Source organism: Coregonus lavaretus (assembly GCF_964263955.1).
Source record: "Coregonus lavaretus genome assembly, chromosome: 2".
NCBI classification, from domain to species: domain Eukaryota; kingdom Metazoa; phylum Chordata; class Actinopteri; order Salmoniformes; family Salmonidae; genus Coregonus; species Coregonus lavaretus.
In genome coordinates this window covers 83,482,361-83,500,059 of record NC_139989.1, presented here as the reverse complement: position 1 = coordinate 83,500,059, position 17,699 = coordinate 83,482,361, and the positions used below count along the sequence as shown (strand labels likewise).

The window sequence follows — 17,699 nt, the reverse complement described above, 5'->3', positions numbered from 1 at the left end:
ATTTTTACATGACAGGCCTTTTATTTTTACATGATAGGGCTGTTATTTTTACAGGACAGGGCTGTTATTTCTACAGGACAGGGCTGTTATTTTTACATGATAGGGCTGTTATTTTTACATGATAGGGCTGTTATTTTTACATGACAGGGCTGTTATTTCTACAGGACAGGGCTGTTATTTCTACAGGACAGGGCTGTTATTTTTACATGACAGGGCTGTTATTTTTACATGACAGGGCTGTTATTTTTTACATGACAGGGCTGTTATTTTTACAGGACAGGGCTGTTATTTCTACAGGACAGGCCTTGGTCCCGCCACTAATGTTTCCAGACACTGAATTAGAAGGGAGAGAAGTCAGATACCGCCATTATTCTAAAATAAGGAAGTGGGCGGAGCGGTCAAGAGGTGAAAACTGGAGACAATGGTGGAGGAACCAAACAGGGAGGGATTAAGTTAAAATGTATGTAAAATGAGTAAGGATGAAACTGTATATAAACTGAGAGCTGAGAGGTGGAAAGTGAGATGCTCTGCAGACCACCTCGGCTCTATTATCTGTGTAATAAAGTATATCTTAATTCTACAAAAACTCTGAAAGTACTTTTTGTTTTACTGACGACAAATACAATTTTCGACATCAAAGGCACTACTCAGCCCCCTCACACGTCCAGGCTTTCTGATGGCCTCATGGCCACCATCCCACTTCTGTAGCAAACGGCGGGGCAGGGAAGCAAACCCAGGTTGTTGGCGTGAAAGGCAAACACCCTACACATCATGCCATTGGCACTAAGAGGGTTAGCCCACTTGGTGGGAATTGTAACGTGGCTCATATACTGAGGATCGTTGCACTATAGTGGAACAAATATGATACAATTACATATTTCAAAAGAAATGTGAAATGTAGAACTATGATATATTCATATGCTACATGTTTTAGAATTTGACTTACCCAATCCCAGTTAGCGCCTGTCCCAGGATTCACTATACTATAATTACACCATATATATAATTTCTCTACACACTTCACAATAATCTTACCTTGTAGCCTGAATACACTACCAGAACATGTCAAATCATTGAGATGTTTCCCATTCTGCTCAGAGAGCAACTTCCTGATGACGAGCGGTCTCTATCTATGTTCTAGGTGCAGTTGATCTCCCATTCTGCTCAGAGAGCAACTTCCTGATGACGAGCGGTCTGTATCTATGTTCTAGGTGGTCTCAACATTACTGATCTGTTGAGGAAAGAGTCAGTGGGTCCCACCCTGGCCTCTACATTACTGATCTGTTGAGGAAAGAGTCAGTGGGTCCCACCCTGGCCTCTACATTACTGATCTGTTGAGGAAGGAGTCAGTGGGTCCCACCCTGGCCTCAACATTACTGATCTGTTGAGGAAGGAGTCAGTGGGTCCCACCCTGGCCTCTACATTACTGATCTGTTGAGGAAGGAGTCAGTGGGTCCCACCCTGGCCTCAACATTACTGATCTGTTGAGGAAGGAGTCAGTGGGTCCCACCCTGGCCTCCACATTACTGATCTGTTGAGGAAGGAGTCAGTGGGTCCCACCCTGGCCTCCACATTACTGATCTGTTGAGGAAGGAGTCAGTGGGTCCCACCCTGGCCTCAACATTACTGATCTGTTGAGGAAGGAGTCAGTGGGTCCCACCCTGGCCTCCACATTACTGATCTGTTGAGGAAGGAGTCAGTGGGTCCCACCCTGGCCTCCACATTACTGATCTGTTGAGGAAGGAGTCAGTGGGTCCCACCCTGGCCTCAACATTACTGATCTGTTGAGGAAGGAGTCAGTGGGTCCCACCCTGGCCTCAACATTACTGATCTGTTGAGGAAGGAGTCAGTGGGTCCCACCCTGGTCTCAACATTACTGATCTGTTGAGGAAGGAGTCAGTGGGTCCCACCCTGGCCTCCACATTACTGATCTGTTGAGGAAGGAGTCAGTGGGTCCCACCCTGGCCTCAACATTACTGATCTGTTGAGGAAGGAGTCAGTGGGTCCCACCCTGGCCTCAACATTACTGATCTGTTGAGGAAGGAGTCAGTGGGTCCCACCCTGGCCTCTACATTACTGGCAGTAGTTTAAGAAACGTTTATTATAGTTGAACATCACGTTGTTGGGGGGCGGAGAGAACAGGACACTAAGCCACTGCATATGGCTCGTTGTTGGGGGGCGGAGAGAACAGGACACTAAGCCACTCCATATGGCTCGTTGTTGGGGGGCGGAGAGAACAGGACACTAAGCCACTCCATATGGCTCGTTGTTGGGGGAGGAGAGAACAGGACACTAAGCCACTCCATATGGCTCGTTGTTGGGGGGAGGAGAGAACAGGACACTAAGCCACTCCATATGGCTCGTTGTTGGGGGGAGGAGAGAACAGGACACTAAGCCACTCCATATGGCTCGTTGTTGGGGGGAGGAGAGAACAGGACACTAAGCCACTCCATATGGCTCGTTGTTGGGGGAGGAGAGAACAGGACACTAAGCCACTCCATATGGCTCGTTGTTGGGGGAGGAGAGAACCGGACACTAAGCCACTCCATATGGCTCGTTGTAGGGGGAGGAGAGAACAGGACACTAAGCCACTCCATATGGCTCGTTGTTGGGGGGAGGAGAGAACAGGACACTAAGCCACTCCATATGGCTCGTTGTTGGGGAGAGGAGAGAACAGGACACTAAGCCACTCCATATGGCTCGTTGTTGGGGGGAGGAGAGAACAGGACACTAAGCCACTCCATATGGCTCGTTGTTGGGGGAGGAGAGAACAGGACACTAAGCCACTCCAGCTATGGCTCGTTGTTGGGGGGAGGAGAGAACAGGACACTAAGCCACTCCTCATAGCTCGTTGTTGGGGGGAGGAGAGAACAGGACACTAAGCCACTCCATATGGCTCGTTGTTGGGGGGAGGAGAGAACAGGACACTAAGCCACTCCATATGGCTCGTTGTTGGGGGAGGAGAGAACAGGACACTAAGCCACTCCAGCTATGGCTCGTTGTTGGGGGGAGGAGAGAACAGGACACTAAGACACTCCATATGGCTCGTTGTTGGGGGGAGAGAACAGGACACTAAGCCACTCCATATGGCTCGTTGTTGGGGGGAGGAGAGAACAGGACACTAAGCCACTCCATATGGCTCGTTGTTGGGAGGAGGAGAGAACAGGACACTAAGCCACTCCATATGGCTCGTTGTTGGGGGAGGAGAGAACAGGACACTAAGCCACTCCATATGGCTCGTTGTTGGGGGAGGAGAGAACAGGACACTAAGCCACTCCATATGGCTCGTTGTTGGGGGGAGGAGAGAACAGGACACTAAGCCACTCCATATGGCTCGTTGTTGGGGGAGTAGAGAACAGGACACTAAGCCACTCCATATGACTCGTTGTTGGGGGAGGAGAGAACAGGACACTAAGACACTCCATATGACTCGTTGTTGGGGGAGGAGAGAACAGGACACTAAGCCACTCCATATGGCTCGTTGTTGGGGGGAGGAGAGAACAGGACACTAAGCCACTCCATATGACTCGTTGTTGGGGGAAGAGAGAACAGGACACTAAGCCACTCCATATGGCTCGTTGTTGGGGGGAGGAGAGAACAGGACACTAAGCCACTCCATATGGCTCGTTGTTGGGGGAGGAGAGAACAGGACACTAAGCCACTCCATATGGCATCTGGATGGACAATACAAGGTTTATTATAATTATATTTAGTGGGGTATATTTGTTGGGTTTCCAGGCAAATGTCATGGCTATTGTATTGTCAACATTATGATCTAACGGCTATATTCTCACCTTGATCTTCTGGGATGTTTCAATGACAAGGCCATCATGGAAAGAGTTGTTCAGCTGTAGAGACACATCAACACAGTAATTCAGTATATCTGGTCCTCCATTATGGAAAGAGTTGTTCAGCTGTAGAGACACAACAACACAGTAATTCAGTATATCTGGTCCTCCATTATGGAAAGAGTTGTTCAGCTGTATAGACACATCAACACAGTAGTTTAGAGTTTATAGGATATCCTGCTCTGTCCTCTCTCCAGTTTAGAGTTTATAGGATATCCTGCTCTGTCCTCTCTCCAGTTTAGAGTTTATAGGATATCCTGCTCTGTCCTCTCTCCAGTTTAGAGTTTATAGGATATCCTGCTCTGTCCTCTCTCCAGTTTAGAGTTTATAGGATATCCTGCTCTGTCCTCTCTCCAGTTTAGAGTTTATAGGATATCCTGCTCTGTCCTCTCTCCAGTTTAGAGTTTATAGGATATCCTGATCTGTCCTCTCTCCAGTTTAGAGTTTATAGGATATCCTGATCTGTCATCTAAAAATATGTAATGGCTGGACAAGAACAAATATACTTTTATATAGGTATGCTTTCTACACACCATGAGGATAAACCGTTAACCATGAGGTGTAGCTAACAGTTTTCTTTACTGACAACTGTGGTTAGAGACAGACAGAGACTGAGAGAGACACAGACATCAAATACTCATGATCTTTGACCTTCCACCATTTCAGGCTTTTTTCACAGAAATTGCATGGTAACACTTTACATGGCAGATGATAGGCATTAAAATACATTCATAAAGCCCTTGACCATTTTAAATAATAGTATTTACATTTTCGTCATTTAACATACACTCTTATCCAAGGATACTCAAGGGCACATCTACAGTTTTTTTTACCTAGTCAGCTCAGGGTTTCGAACCAGCAACCTTTCGGTTACTGGTCCAACACCCTTAACCGCTAGGCTACCTGCCACCAGTGTATGATGGGCGTCTTACAACCACTACAGCTGACATTATTGTGGTCATGTTAAGTATTTAGTGTTTTATTGGTATCCCCAAATAGACGTTGCCAAGGCAATCATTTTTTTTATTTTATTTTATTTTATTCAGGCTGCAAAGTAAGGATCCTACCAGGGATTATTCATGTATGATGTTAGTAGAATGTATACATTGGGATAGTAGTAAGGATCCTACCAGGGATTATTTATGTATGATGTTGGTAGAATGTATACATTGGGATAGTAGTAAGGATCCTACCAGGGATTATTCATGTATGATGTTGGTAGAATGTATACATTGGGATAATAGTAAGGATCCTTCCAGGGATTATTTATGTATGATGTTGGTAGAATGTATACATTGGGATAGTAGTAAGGATCCTACCAGGGATTATTTGTGTATGATGTTGGTAGAATGTATACATTGGGATAGTAGTAAGGATCCTACCAGGGATTATTCATGTATGGTGGTAGAATGTATAAATTGGGATAGTAGTAAGGATCCTACCAGGGATTATTTATGTTTGATGTTGGTAGAATGTATACATTGGGATAGTAGTAAGGATCCTACCAGGGATTATTTATGTATGATGTTGGTAGAATGTATACATTGGGATAGTAGTAAGGATCCTACCAGGGATTATTTATGTATGATGATGGTAGAATGTATACATTGGGATAGTAGTAAGGATCCTACCAGGGATTATTTATGTATGATGTTGGTAGAATGTATACATTGGGATAGTAGTAAGGATCCTACCAGGGATTATTTATGTATGATGTTGGTAGAATGTATACATTGGGATAGTAGTAAGGATCCTACCAGGGATTATTTATGTATGATGTTGGTAGAATGTATACATTGGGATAGTAGTAAGGATCCTACCAGGGATTATTTATGTATGATGTTGATAGAATGTATACATTGGGATAGTAGTAAGAGGCCGGTGGGTAAATTACTAAGATTCAAGCCTCCCGTCAATTAGGGAGATTTGTTTCTTTATTGTGTGTTTAGTTGTACCTTTACCTTCCTGTAGTTGGCCATTTGGAAGGATTATGTATGGAGAAAGGTCTAAAATCACTCCCAAAGTGTTCTCCAACTCATAAAACATTTTAGATAAAGGCTCAGTGCCGTTATCCTCACAAGGGAGGTATTGAAAGGGAGTGTCAAATTTGACCCCTACCTTTTTGAGAATTTTTTTATTTTTTGTTAAACAAAATCTCTTTCTCTGAGCAATTTCTCTTAGCAATTGTATAAAATCATTTAATTTACATTTTTTTTGGCATACAATATAGCTCAGTATTTGAATTATTTATTTTATACAGTCATTTTTACTCATCTTTATCAAGCGAGTCAATAATTTGGGACCCCATTTTATGGTTCAAAGTTAGAGATATGTTGAAACTGGATCCATCATAATGATTCAACATTTTAAAGTATGCCATGGCCTTTACTGGCCAAAGGTTAAACTATTGTTATGTTAATGCTATACTATGGTGTTGTGCCACTAGACTTTGACCAGATATTATTGCATCCAAAGATCAACTGTACCTAGAACACAGATACAGAGCCACTTGTCATCAGGAAGGTGCTCTCTCAGCAGAACGGAAAATATCTCAATGATTTGACATGTTCTGGTTCTGAATACAGGCTACAAGGTAAGACTCTTCCAAGGGATTATTGTAAAGTGTGTAGGGAAATTAAATATATGGTGTTATTATAGTATAGAGAATGACAGTAAAACACTCAGATCTAACAGTCCATTTCACCTGGGACAGGTACGTGACAGTTCAATCATACAAAATGGCTCTAACTGGGCGTAGGCAAGTCAAATTCAAAAACATATTGTTGTTCATATCTCGTATTATATGATTTGTATATCGTGGTTATTTTACAATTTGTAAAAATGTTAATGTATCATAGTTCTAAATCATCTTTCAGAATATCAGAACATTTGTTGTTTTCTAAATTACAATGAGCTCCTGCTTCCTGTGTAATTTGGTATGAAACCTGAACGTACTTTTCTTAACATTGATATTATGAATTAAATTCAATAATATCATAATAATAGCAGACCTGTTGAACAAAGCAACACACTAGAATGAGTGGAATTATTACAAGAGAAAGTGAGACATTATTATTATTATTATTATTATTATTATATTATTATTATTATTATTATTATTATTATTAGTTCCACTACATGGAGAAAAGGTTAAAAATATCAGTCATGACTACGTGTTGATGTGATTGCATTAAATCACCTGACTGTTTGGACGTGTCTGTTAGTTAATGTTTTATTTCTAAGAGATAATGAATAAAATAGAACAATTGACCTTCAATAATTAGTTGTCACTGTGTTAACCACAACCAACATGTTGGATCTCTGTTTAGGGGTCAGTGAACAAAAATGAGTCTCTCTGGGGAGAGAGAGGAGGGGGGCCCTGCCTCTAAAATGAGTCTCTCTGGGGAGAGAGAGGAGGGGGGCCCTGCCTCTAAAATGACTCTTTCTAGGGAACATGACACCAAAGCTAAGAGGTGAGATGACAATGTTTTTAAGAATTTATAAGGAGTTTATTTCTAAAACGTTATATCCACAATTGTTTCACGTTTGTTATTTTACATCAGAAATGATTGCTTACCTTCATGTGCGTGTAAAATATTGTTCTTCTAAGATTTTAATTAATAGATTTTTGCGTATTAATTTTAATTTTTGCAAAACGCTATATAGCTGGAATGAAATGTTTGTATTCTGTATATTTGACTGTGATATGTGGATGTCTCACCAGCACACACACACACACACACACACACAGACACACACACACACACACACAGACACACACACACACACACACACACACACACACACACACACACACACACACACACACACACACACACACACACACACACAAACCAACATCTTTACCAGCATACACACACACACACACACACACACACACACACACACACACACACACACACACACACACACACACACACACACACACACAAACCAACATCTTTACCAGCATACACACACACATCTATAGAAGTTCTGCATGACACAATCATTTATCCTACTCTTAGTTATTGTCTAATATGTTGTCATGCAGAACCTTATTGTTTTTACTAATTCTGATCGTTGTTACAAGTGGAATTTTGACAATACTACCGTCAAATCAACACACTCTTCACTTCTGTTTAAACCAAAAAGGGTTATATCGCTTGCTTAATATATGGAACCACTAAAAGTTCTATATAGAGTCCCTTTTATAGGCTTCTTTAATCAGAACTCTAGAGGTTCTTCTTCCCTGAACCAAAATGGCTCCATATAGAACCCTGCATGGTGTCATTTATGAATTATGGCTACTACTATTAAATAGGAATATTTTTAGCTAAGAATATAATTTATAGGAAAATAGGAATGGTTGAAAAATCCCAATATTCATTAAAATTATCCTTAGAAATAGCAGTGCTGGGGATTTGGAAAGCCATAGCCAGTCAATCAACAACAGAATAATATTCTTATGATAAATATGTATCTTTAATTTAGTCTGTGGATACTATGCGACTAGAAAGGTTAAACATGCATGTATGACATCACAGCACAGTTGAACAAATATGGCAGGTGGAAATCAAAAGAGGATGTTCTACGGAGATAGGTGGGCGGGGCTGAGAGTAGCAGAGGGGTGGGATTAAAAAAGATAATGATCGGTAATAGTCAATACTGTAAACACTATAGATGTCTGAGTACTATCTATCCTAAATGTAATGTGTATAATTAATTATTATTATAATTATAATTATAATTATAATAATTATTATTATTATTATTATTATTATTATTATAATTATTAATATTAATATTATTATTATTATTATTATTATTATTATTATTATTATTATTATTATTATTATTAAAAAGTAATTACTGTGTATACAAGTATTGTATGGGGGGTAGAATTGATCTTGGTTATATGCAAACACACTGGTGGCCAGGGAGGCATCTCTTTGTTTGAACGATGGCCCAACTCTGGCTGACTTCTTTACAATACAATACATTACAATACAATACAACTTTGTCCATTAGTTACAGCAAACAACAAAAACATGTATTCTGCTCCGTTCTTAACCCCCCCAAACAGCAGACCTCACACATACAGTTGAGACCAGTACAGGTTGTGGTCCTCTGTAGCTCAGCTGGTAGAGCACGGCGCTTGTAACGCCAAGGTAGTGGGTTCGTTCCCCGGGACCACCCATACACAAAAATGTATGCACGCATGACTGTAAGTCGCTTTGGATAAAAGCGTCTGCTAAATGGCATATTATTATTATTATTAGGTTCAACACCTGGCACAGCTCCAACTCATTTGCCCCTGGGCAGAAACCTGATTTAATATTCAGAAATAAGCATGAGTTAATCTGCCAAAATGAAGACAACATGTTATGCAGACATCATTATTATGATAACATACATGCAGTTGTCATCAGCAGCAGCCACAAGAGAGAGCCTCTGATAGTTCTGGGTAACTGCCAGACTGAGCAAAACATAGATAGTGTGTTAAAAGACATGTAATGATTAACTAGGCTATTGAATCACCAACATTTATTATACATAATTATTATACAGAAATCATTGCCAAAAGCACAAGACATACGGTTGCATGTAGGTCTATATTATTTATGGATTGATCATATAGAAATATAGAAACATTATTTTAACTACTCCAAAGCAATTACATGTGGTGCAGGAACCACTGACTCACTGCATTATTATATAGTATTATCAAGACACCTGCTGTTAACTCTTAACTGGTTAGGACAGCTCATGAGGTGTCCTAAATATCTGCCGACTAGGTGGGACTAGAGGCTTCATGCATAGCTTTAATTTATACCCATAAGTGTAAAATGTCTTTATTCTCAGCACTTATACGACCAATGTTCTACTCTGAGACACTTTGTGGATATGGGCCCAGATCTCAAGATATTGTTATTAAAAAACTTTGAATGTTTGTTTTACATATAAAAATAAATAAATGAATATTACTAATGTAAGCCAGTGTAAAGACTGGGTTATGTATGCACTCACTAACTGTAAGTCGCTCTGGATAAGAGCGTCTGCTAAGTGATTAAAATGTAAATGTATTGTGTTGCTCTGCTCATGTCCGCGTTCTGGAACTGCCCGCGTCCACGTCCACGTCCAGAACTGTCCGCGTCCACGTACAGAACTGTCCGCGTCCACGCCCAGAACTGTCCGCGTCCACGTACAGAACTGTCCGCGTCCACGGACGGTTTGGCGCCAAGCATATTGTTCAGTTACGCGCTGAGGGGACTGAGGTGATGTTGGGGAACAACGACAGAGTTCGTTACAGTGTTGAGACGCCGAAGTTTATTGTTCAATTAGCTTTTTTGCGTAATGGTCAGTGACAGTATGAGTGTAGCCAGATCCTTTTCACTCGCTATCCTTGTTTCATCTTGTGGTTCACCGGATTCGTCATCATCCTCGAGGGACAGACGAACGACCTGCTAGTTAGCCAAGCTAGTCGGTACAGCTAGCTAAGCTAGCTACTCTACCAGCAGCATCCTAGTTATCCTAGCTACCACTACATCATCACCGGCTGCCTGCATTTCTTGTGGACCGATGGAGCTCCCTGGTTGTTTCTTCCACCTGTTAAGTACCGTGGAGGGCTTCTCCCTCTCTCGTTGACGGATGCTGGCTACCTACCATCCCTCTGTCCGGTTCTCCTCTTCACTAGATGGACGGTAACTTTAGTGTTTAACCCCTCTGTGTCCAAGGACTGAACTTTTTGAATATTATTTTCGGGGCGCCTCAAGTTACATTTTTTACAAAGTTTATTTCTGATAAAATTAGATCATTGCATCCGCCATGGAGCCAAGTTTCATAATATTACCTTCTGTCCCTGGTTATGAAGTAATCGCGAAAAAACAGGCCTTATGTTTGGGTATTTTTCACCCTACCAGCTCCTATTAGTTCTACTGTAGGTTTACCTCAGGTAAGTTATTATTAACAAGGTTACGGTTACTTGGTGAGCGCGCTCAATGTTCACCTGAGTTCATGTTGTGGTGAGCCACAGTCTAAGAGGTGTTGTCTGGCGCAAAGCCATCAAACGTTAAACATTTTCTGGTCATGGTTAAACATATTTGTTTTAAGAAAAAAGTGTACAATCTAAACAAAACGCATGTCCCTGTCCTCTTTTTCAAGATGTGGCAGATTTAAACAGCCAGAATATTTTTTTTTATTAAGAAATAACAATTTTTCTAATGACTTGTTGTTTCTAAATGGCTGCTGGGTAATTTGATATGCATCGAAATCTTCGATCAAATTGAGCGAATGCTGCGCAGGTTCACTGAGTTGCAAACCAAATGGGTATAATGGGGTGATTGTTGTCTAATTGGGTGGTCTAGCTAATGGATTTGTAGATCTGACACAGTTGCTACCTCAGATTATGAGCCTAGCAAGTGTCATATAGCTCAGTTGGTACAGCATGGCGCTTGCAACGCCAGGGTTGTGGGTTCGTTTCCCACGGGGGGCCAGTATGAAAATGTATGCACTCACTAATGTAAGTCGCTCTGGATAAGAGCGTCTGCTAAATATGTAAAAATGTAAAAAATGTAATGAATGAGTTATGTAGTACCCACAGATGGCCAAAGGGAGGCGCAAGAGTGCTATAAACCCATACAGTTTTTTGCCATAAAAACCCTAAACCTAACAATCAATCAAATGTATTTATAAAGTCCTTTTTACACCAGCAGATGTCACAAAGTGCTATACAGAAACTCTTACCCTACTTATAACCTATTTTAGCCGTAACCCTAACCCCTAATTCTAGGGTAGGGTAGCCTAGAACACTTTTAGAAACTATTTTAGTAATAATATTATCTTAGTAAATACAATTATAATATTAAATAGTGTTTTAATTATTTTATTTTTATTTTATTATATGTATAATAGCAAGACAGAGCACTTGATTAATAAGACACATTTGTTTTATTTTTCAAATGTGGCTTGAATTGGGTGACCTAATAAACTCTGTGTGAAGATCCAGCAATTGGCGTGGGGCAGGTTTGAGACTGATCTAATACACTTTATTTCTCAGCTGCCTCACCAACGTCTGTACGTGAATTAATAACTTTTAATAGCTAAATATTTCCAATAGATGGCAGCATAAGACCACGAAGCATCAGTTATAAGCTACAAGCAGCAATATGATTGACATAAAATAGCATGCAACCAAATACTATATGTCCCATGATTTTCTAAAATGGTCACTCATTACTTTAGTTAGCGATATATCTCGTATTAGTCCTGTGATGCTTTTGGAAGAGCAATTAAATAGTGACTATAGCAGGTGTTGAACCCCTGGTAAATAATCACTAGTCAGATGCTCCAACCTCAACCCTAGTATATATGCATTTTTAAATATCTAAAATATCGATTAAACAACCTCGGAATAGAAAAGACAAGAGTGCGTCTTCCAGCCCACCAATAAATTACATCATGCAACCCTCCCAGTTAGCAAATGTACCTCAACATGCCCCTCGCTTGTGCTAGAAGGCAGAGTGCTCGCTGCTGGTTGATGAATCTGACAATGAATGTACTAGGAAAATACGTTTTTCTCGACCAGAGGTGACTAAATTAATGTTCAGGCTTATTGATAATCGTTATAGTAATGAAGTATAATTTCAAAACATGAGCATAAAAACAGCTAATAATAAACATGAATCATCATTATATTATTTCACAGTAATGTGTTAAATGCTTTTTCAGTCGTTCCTCTTGTGTTAGCAGTGTGGAAAGGTACAGTAAAAAGCGTGTGCAGGAGTTTTCCTGTGAGGGGGAGTGGTGGTGTATTCAGGGAGAAAACTAAACTAACCTTCTGAAATGTCATTTGTGGTCTTATGCTGCCATCTATTGGAATTATTTAGTAACTGCAGTAATACTGAATAAAGTATATCCTTACTAAAGTAGTAATTACTCAGAATTGCAAAATATGACATTTTCTAGTTAATTTTACCACTTACAACCATAACATAACAATTTATAGCATAACAAACAATGAAACTGACATAAACCAAAAACACCATACATTTAGTTAACTATACATATATATATACTATTTATTTAGATGGGTGACATTATCTGCCAAAGTAACACGACTGTAGATAAAGAAGAGCTCTCCAGTAGGTTAACCAAAACATTCAAAGGCCATTTTCTCAAAATTGAGGTTATAAGTTTATCATCTTTCAAAGCAGAATGACTTTCCCATTGTTCCTCAACTGTAGTGTATGATATACCTTTTTCTAGCTGAGTCTCTACTTTTATCCAAAGTTTTAAAAAAACACGATTTCAAATTTTGCTACATTTGACTGTGTAAAACCTAGCAGTACTACTTATTTCTCTGCGAGTGAGGCAGATATGTAGCATTTTGCAAAAAAACATGATTATTTGTCTCTCTGAAATGAAACCATCAAGTGATAGATTTTAATCAAATACATGTTTGTCATTTAACAACCTCATGCCATGATTAGCTAGTGAAAAAAGACACCAATATCTTTCATAATTTCTTTAAACAATAGAAGCTAATTGACAAACATTTCTGAAAATGGATATATAGCGTTTTGGAATGAAACTCTTCTCATGTTTCCCCATCTGAGCTCACAGTAGATGAGAGACGTAATGTTTGTCTCTGTTGTGTTAAAGTCCAATCAAGCAGGAGAGACCAGCCTCCCCTGTACCCAGCTGTGTGTCCATGAAGAGTGACTGGTCTATGGATCCACCTCAAAACTTTAGAGAGGGAGACTTTTCTACTGAACAAAGGTAAGAAGAACTCATGGGTCATGGTCAGTGAGTTAAACAACACTGTCTCTAGTCATTTCTCCTCTCCCATTTTCCCATTTATTTTTGTTGTTTTCATAATCCATAGGCTAAACCTTTTTTCCATTTTCATAGTCCTGAAACAATATTAAACTAACACAACATTCCCTCCCTGTGTGTGTGTGTGTGTGTCTGTGTGTGTGTGTGCGTGTATGTATGTGTGTGTGTGTGTGTGTGTGTTTGTGTGTGTGTGTGTGTGTGTGTGTGTGTGTGTGTATGAGTATGTGTGTGTGTGTGTGTGTGTGTGTGTGTGTGTGTGTGTGTGTGTGTGTGTGTGTGTGTGTGCACTCCCTGGATGAGGAAATGTAATCTCATGTTTTGTCCCCAGAAACCAACAGGAGAGATCAGAGTCAGAGATTCTCAGTGGTCAGTCTTCCCAGAGTCATCAAACAGACCTGGACTCCATATTCAGTGTATGTGGTCCTGTTATGTACATTTGTTTTTGTTTACCTCAAGTAAAGTTGATCTGTCAATCATTCATTCATGTGTTAATGAGAAAGCATTTATTCTCTTGCTTAACTTATTTATTTGATTTATTTCAGTTGCTTGAAGAGAATATTATGACATTTGTGAAGAACGAGCTGAAGATGTTCAAGAGGATTCTTAGTCCAGAACTCCCAGAAGGCTTTGAGAGTCAGAAGCAGGATAAGGAAGTGGTGGATTGTGAAGATGAGAAGCAGGAGAGCAGTGCCAGAGAGGGGGCTCTGAAAATCACACTGCACGTCCTGAGGAAAATGAACCAGAAGGAGCTTGCTGACACACTGGAGAAAAGTAAGAGCTGTCTGCCTCATGTTGAATGCTGTTTTAGAACATTTAAAAGCTGTAGCTAAAGTACAGCTAAAGTAGCTGTGTAACTCAATGAAATTGTAGCAGTCTTAACACAACACCTAGTGACCTCATCAAGTAGCAGCAGGGATGTGTTGTGGTGATTAATTTAGACAGAGAGAAGAGGAGAGACAGAGGAGAGAGAGAGAGAGAGAGAGAGAGAGAGAGAGAGAGAGAGAACATTATTAATGCCATCAATAATACCAATAATTATATAAATCAGTCACACCAGTGTGTAATGCATTATGAAAACATTTACAGATTTATACAGACAGTTAAGAGAATAAATTATTATTAAACTTTATAACACAGTTTTACAAAACTGTTGGCATTAAATCAGACGTAATATTAATGTCCTCTGTCTTATTTCTTCATTCAGATGAGCTTGCTGTGATTTGCCAACGTGAACTCAAATCTAATCTAATGAAGAAGTTTCAATGTGTATTTGAGGGGATCGCTAAACAAGGAAACCCAACACTTCTCAATAAGATCTACACAGAGCTCTACATCACAGAGAGTGGAACAGGAGAGGTCAATAATGAACATGAGCTGAGACAGATTGAGACAACAACAAGGAAACAAGCAAGACCAGAGACTGCAGTCAAATGTAACGACATCTTCAGACCCTTAACTGGACAAGACAAACGTATCAGAACTGTGCTGACAAAGGGAGTCGCTGGCATTGGAAAAACAGTCTCCGTGCAGAAGTTCATTCTGGACTGGGCTGAAGGAAAAGCAAATCAGGATGTCCAATTTGTATTTTCATTCCCTTTTCGGGAGCTGAATTTGATGAAAAAGGAAAAACACACTTTCATTGAACTTCTCAATCACTTCTCAATGGAAACCAAAGAATCAAGAATCTCCAACTACGACAAGTACAAAGTTATGTTCATCTTTGATGGTCTGGATGAGTGCCGACTGCCCCTAGACTTCCAGAAGAACAAGATGTGTTGTGACGTCACAAAGTCAACCTCAGTGGATGTTCTGCTGACAAATCTCATCAAGGGAAATCTGCTTCCCTCTGCTCTCCTCTGGATAACTACCCGACCTACAGCAGCCAATAAGATCCCTTCAGTGTGTGTTGACCAGGTGACAGAGGTACGAGGGTTCAATGACCCACAGAAGGAGGAGTACTTCAGGAAGAGATTCAGTGATCAGGACCTGGCCAGCAGAATCATCTCCCACATAAAGACATCAAGGAGCCTCCACATCATGTGCCACATTCCAGTCTTCTGTTGGATTTCTGCAATAGTCCTTGAACACATGTTGAGTACAGACCAGAGAGAAGAGATGCCCAAGACTCTGACTGAGATGTTCATACACCTTGTGGAGTTTCATACCAAACAGAAGAATGAAAAGTATCTTGGGAAAGAAGAGACAGGTCCACACTGGAATAAAGAGAGCATTCTGTCACTGGGAAAACTGGCTTTTCAACAGCTTGTGAATGGCAATCTGATTTTCTATGAAGAAGACCTGAAAGATGCTGGCATTGATGTCAATGAAGCGTCAGTGTACTCAGGATTGTGCACACAGATCTTTAAAGAGGAATGTGGGCTGTACCAGGACAAGGTGTACTGCTTCGTGCATCTGAGCATTCAGGAGTTTCTGGCTGCTGTATATGTGTTCCTCTCATTCATCAACAACAACGAGAATCTAATGGCCAAACCTCAATCAACGTCCAGCAACTTTTTTGCTCTGTTCAGAGACAAGCCTGAAGTTACTTTCTACAAGAGTGCTGTGGATAAAGCCTTACAAAGTGAGACAGGAAACCTGGACCTTTTCCTCCGCTTCCTTCTGGGCCTCTCACTGGAGTCCAATCAGAAGCACTTACGAGGTCTACTGACAAAGACAAGAAGCAGCTCACAGAGCCATGAAGAAACAGTCAAGTACATCAAGGAGAAGATCAGGGAGAATCCCTCTCCAGAGAGGTGCATCAATCTGTTCCACTGTCTGAATGAACTGAATGACCATTCTCTAGTGGAGGAGATCCAAAGCTACCTGAGATCAGGAAGTCTCTCAGAAGAAGAACTGTCACCTGCACAGTGGTCAGCTCTGGTCTTTGTGTTGCTGACTTCAGAAAAGGAGCTGGATGTGTTTGACCTGAAGAAATACTCCAGATCAGAGGAAGGTCTTCTGAGGCTGCTGCCAGTGGTCAAAGCCTCCAGAACTGCTCTGTGAGTACATAACATGACATTTAAGTACTAATCATCAGGAAGAAATATTCAATTTAGAGAAAAATATGTATTAGAATATGTATATAATATATAATATTAAATTGAAAAACTTACTGAATCAGTGCATTGGTGTTCACATTAGTATAACATTATAACCATACAATTCTAGGAGACGGAAGATGAATCTATCTGTTGTTTGAGAGAATAAACCAAATGCATCTGCCATTGTCCTTCTACACTACTGGTGTTAAATTAACAGTTTGTGAAATCATGATGATCTCTTTGCAGGCTGTCATTCTGTGGAGTCACAGAGAAAGGCTGTGCTTCTCTGGTCTCAGCTCTGAAGTCAAACCCCTCACACCTGAGAGAGCTGGATCTGAGTAACAATGACCTGAAGGATTCAGGAGTGAAGCTGCTCTCTGCTGGACTGGGGAATCCCCACTGTAAACTGGAGACTCTGAGGTCAGTATTCCTGTAGTTGGTCAACAAGTGATAACTGTTCACCAGATCCACATGTGTTTACCAGGCACACATAGTCCACACCATATGTGTTTGGACAGTGAAGCTTACAGTTTTACATTTGGTGCTATGCTCCAGCATTTTGGATTTGAGATATAATGTTTCATATTAGGTGACAATATATAATGTCACCTTTTATTTGAGGTTAATGGTGAGAGGTTAGCATGTTTTGTTGTAGCCTCTGTAACTCTCTCACTCATTATTATTCATGATTCATTCATAACTTTTCTTAATCATGTCATCATCAGTATTAATTTAGTAGTGTTTAGAAACATGTTATCTACTCACTTAGACAGAAAATTACTCCAGTCATCATCCACCATTCAGTTACTATCGGACAAAACATAACCCAAAACACAACCAAAACAAACTGCAAATGCAACCAATGAGTTCACAACCAAATACTAAACTTTTGACAACTTTAATACACTGTAAGTGAATTGGTCAGAATACTTATGACTTCTTCAAATAGGGGGACTAGACACATAAAGTGCTT

The 17,699-nt window shown here is 40.3% G+C and overlaps 2 protein-coding genes across 4 annotated transcripts in view; one reads left to right on the top strand and one right to left on the bottom strand.

Moving 5' to 3' along the window:
- Positions 1–17,227, top strand: part of LOC311141252 (NLR family CARD domain-containing protein 3-like) — a 390,310-nt gene extending 373,083 nt beyond the window's left edge. Inside the window, exons 1-7 of one of the 3 annotated variants that reach the window (XM_084176515.1) lie at positions 6,272–6,441; positions 7,178–7,321; positions 13,512–13,628; positions 14,014–14,098; positions 14,228–14,456; positions 14,890–16,684; positions 16,973–17,227. In XM_084176515.1, the coding sequence (XP_084032641.1) occupies positions 7,194–7,321; positions 13,512–13,628; positions 14,014–14,098; positions 14,228–14,456; positions 14,890–16,684; positions 16,973–17,162 (2,544 nt within the window). In that variant the 5' untranslated portion in view covers positions 6,272–6,441; positions 7,178–7,193 and the 3' untranslated portion in view covers positions 17,163–17,227. Of the gene's footprint in view, positions 1–6,271; positions 6,442–7,085; positions 7,322–13,511; positions 13,629–14,013; positions 14,099–14,227; positions 14,457–14,889; positions 16,685–16,972 lie in introns of those variants that run through there. The other 2 variants (XM_084176514.1, XM_084176513.1) reach the window with 2 other exon arrangements.
- LOC311141405 (NLR family CARD domain-containing protein 3-like) overlaps positions 1–17,699 on the bottom strand; it is a 674,300-nt gene that overhangs the window by 312,782 nt on the left and 343,819 nt on the right. The gene's annotated exons all lie outside the window — the stretch shown is intronic.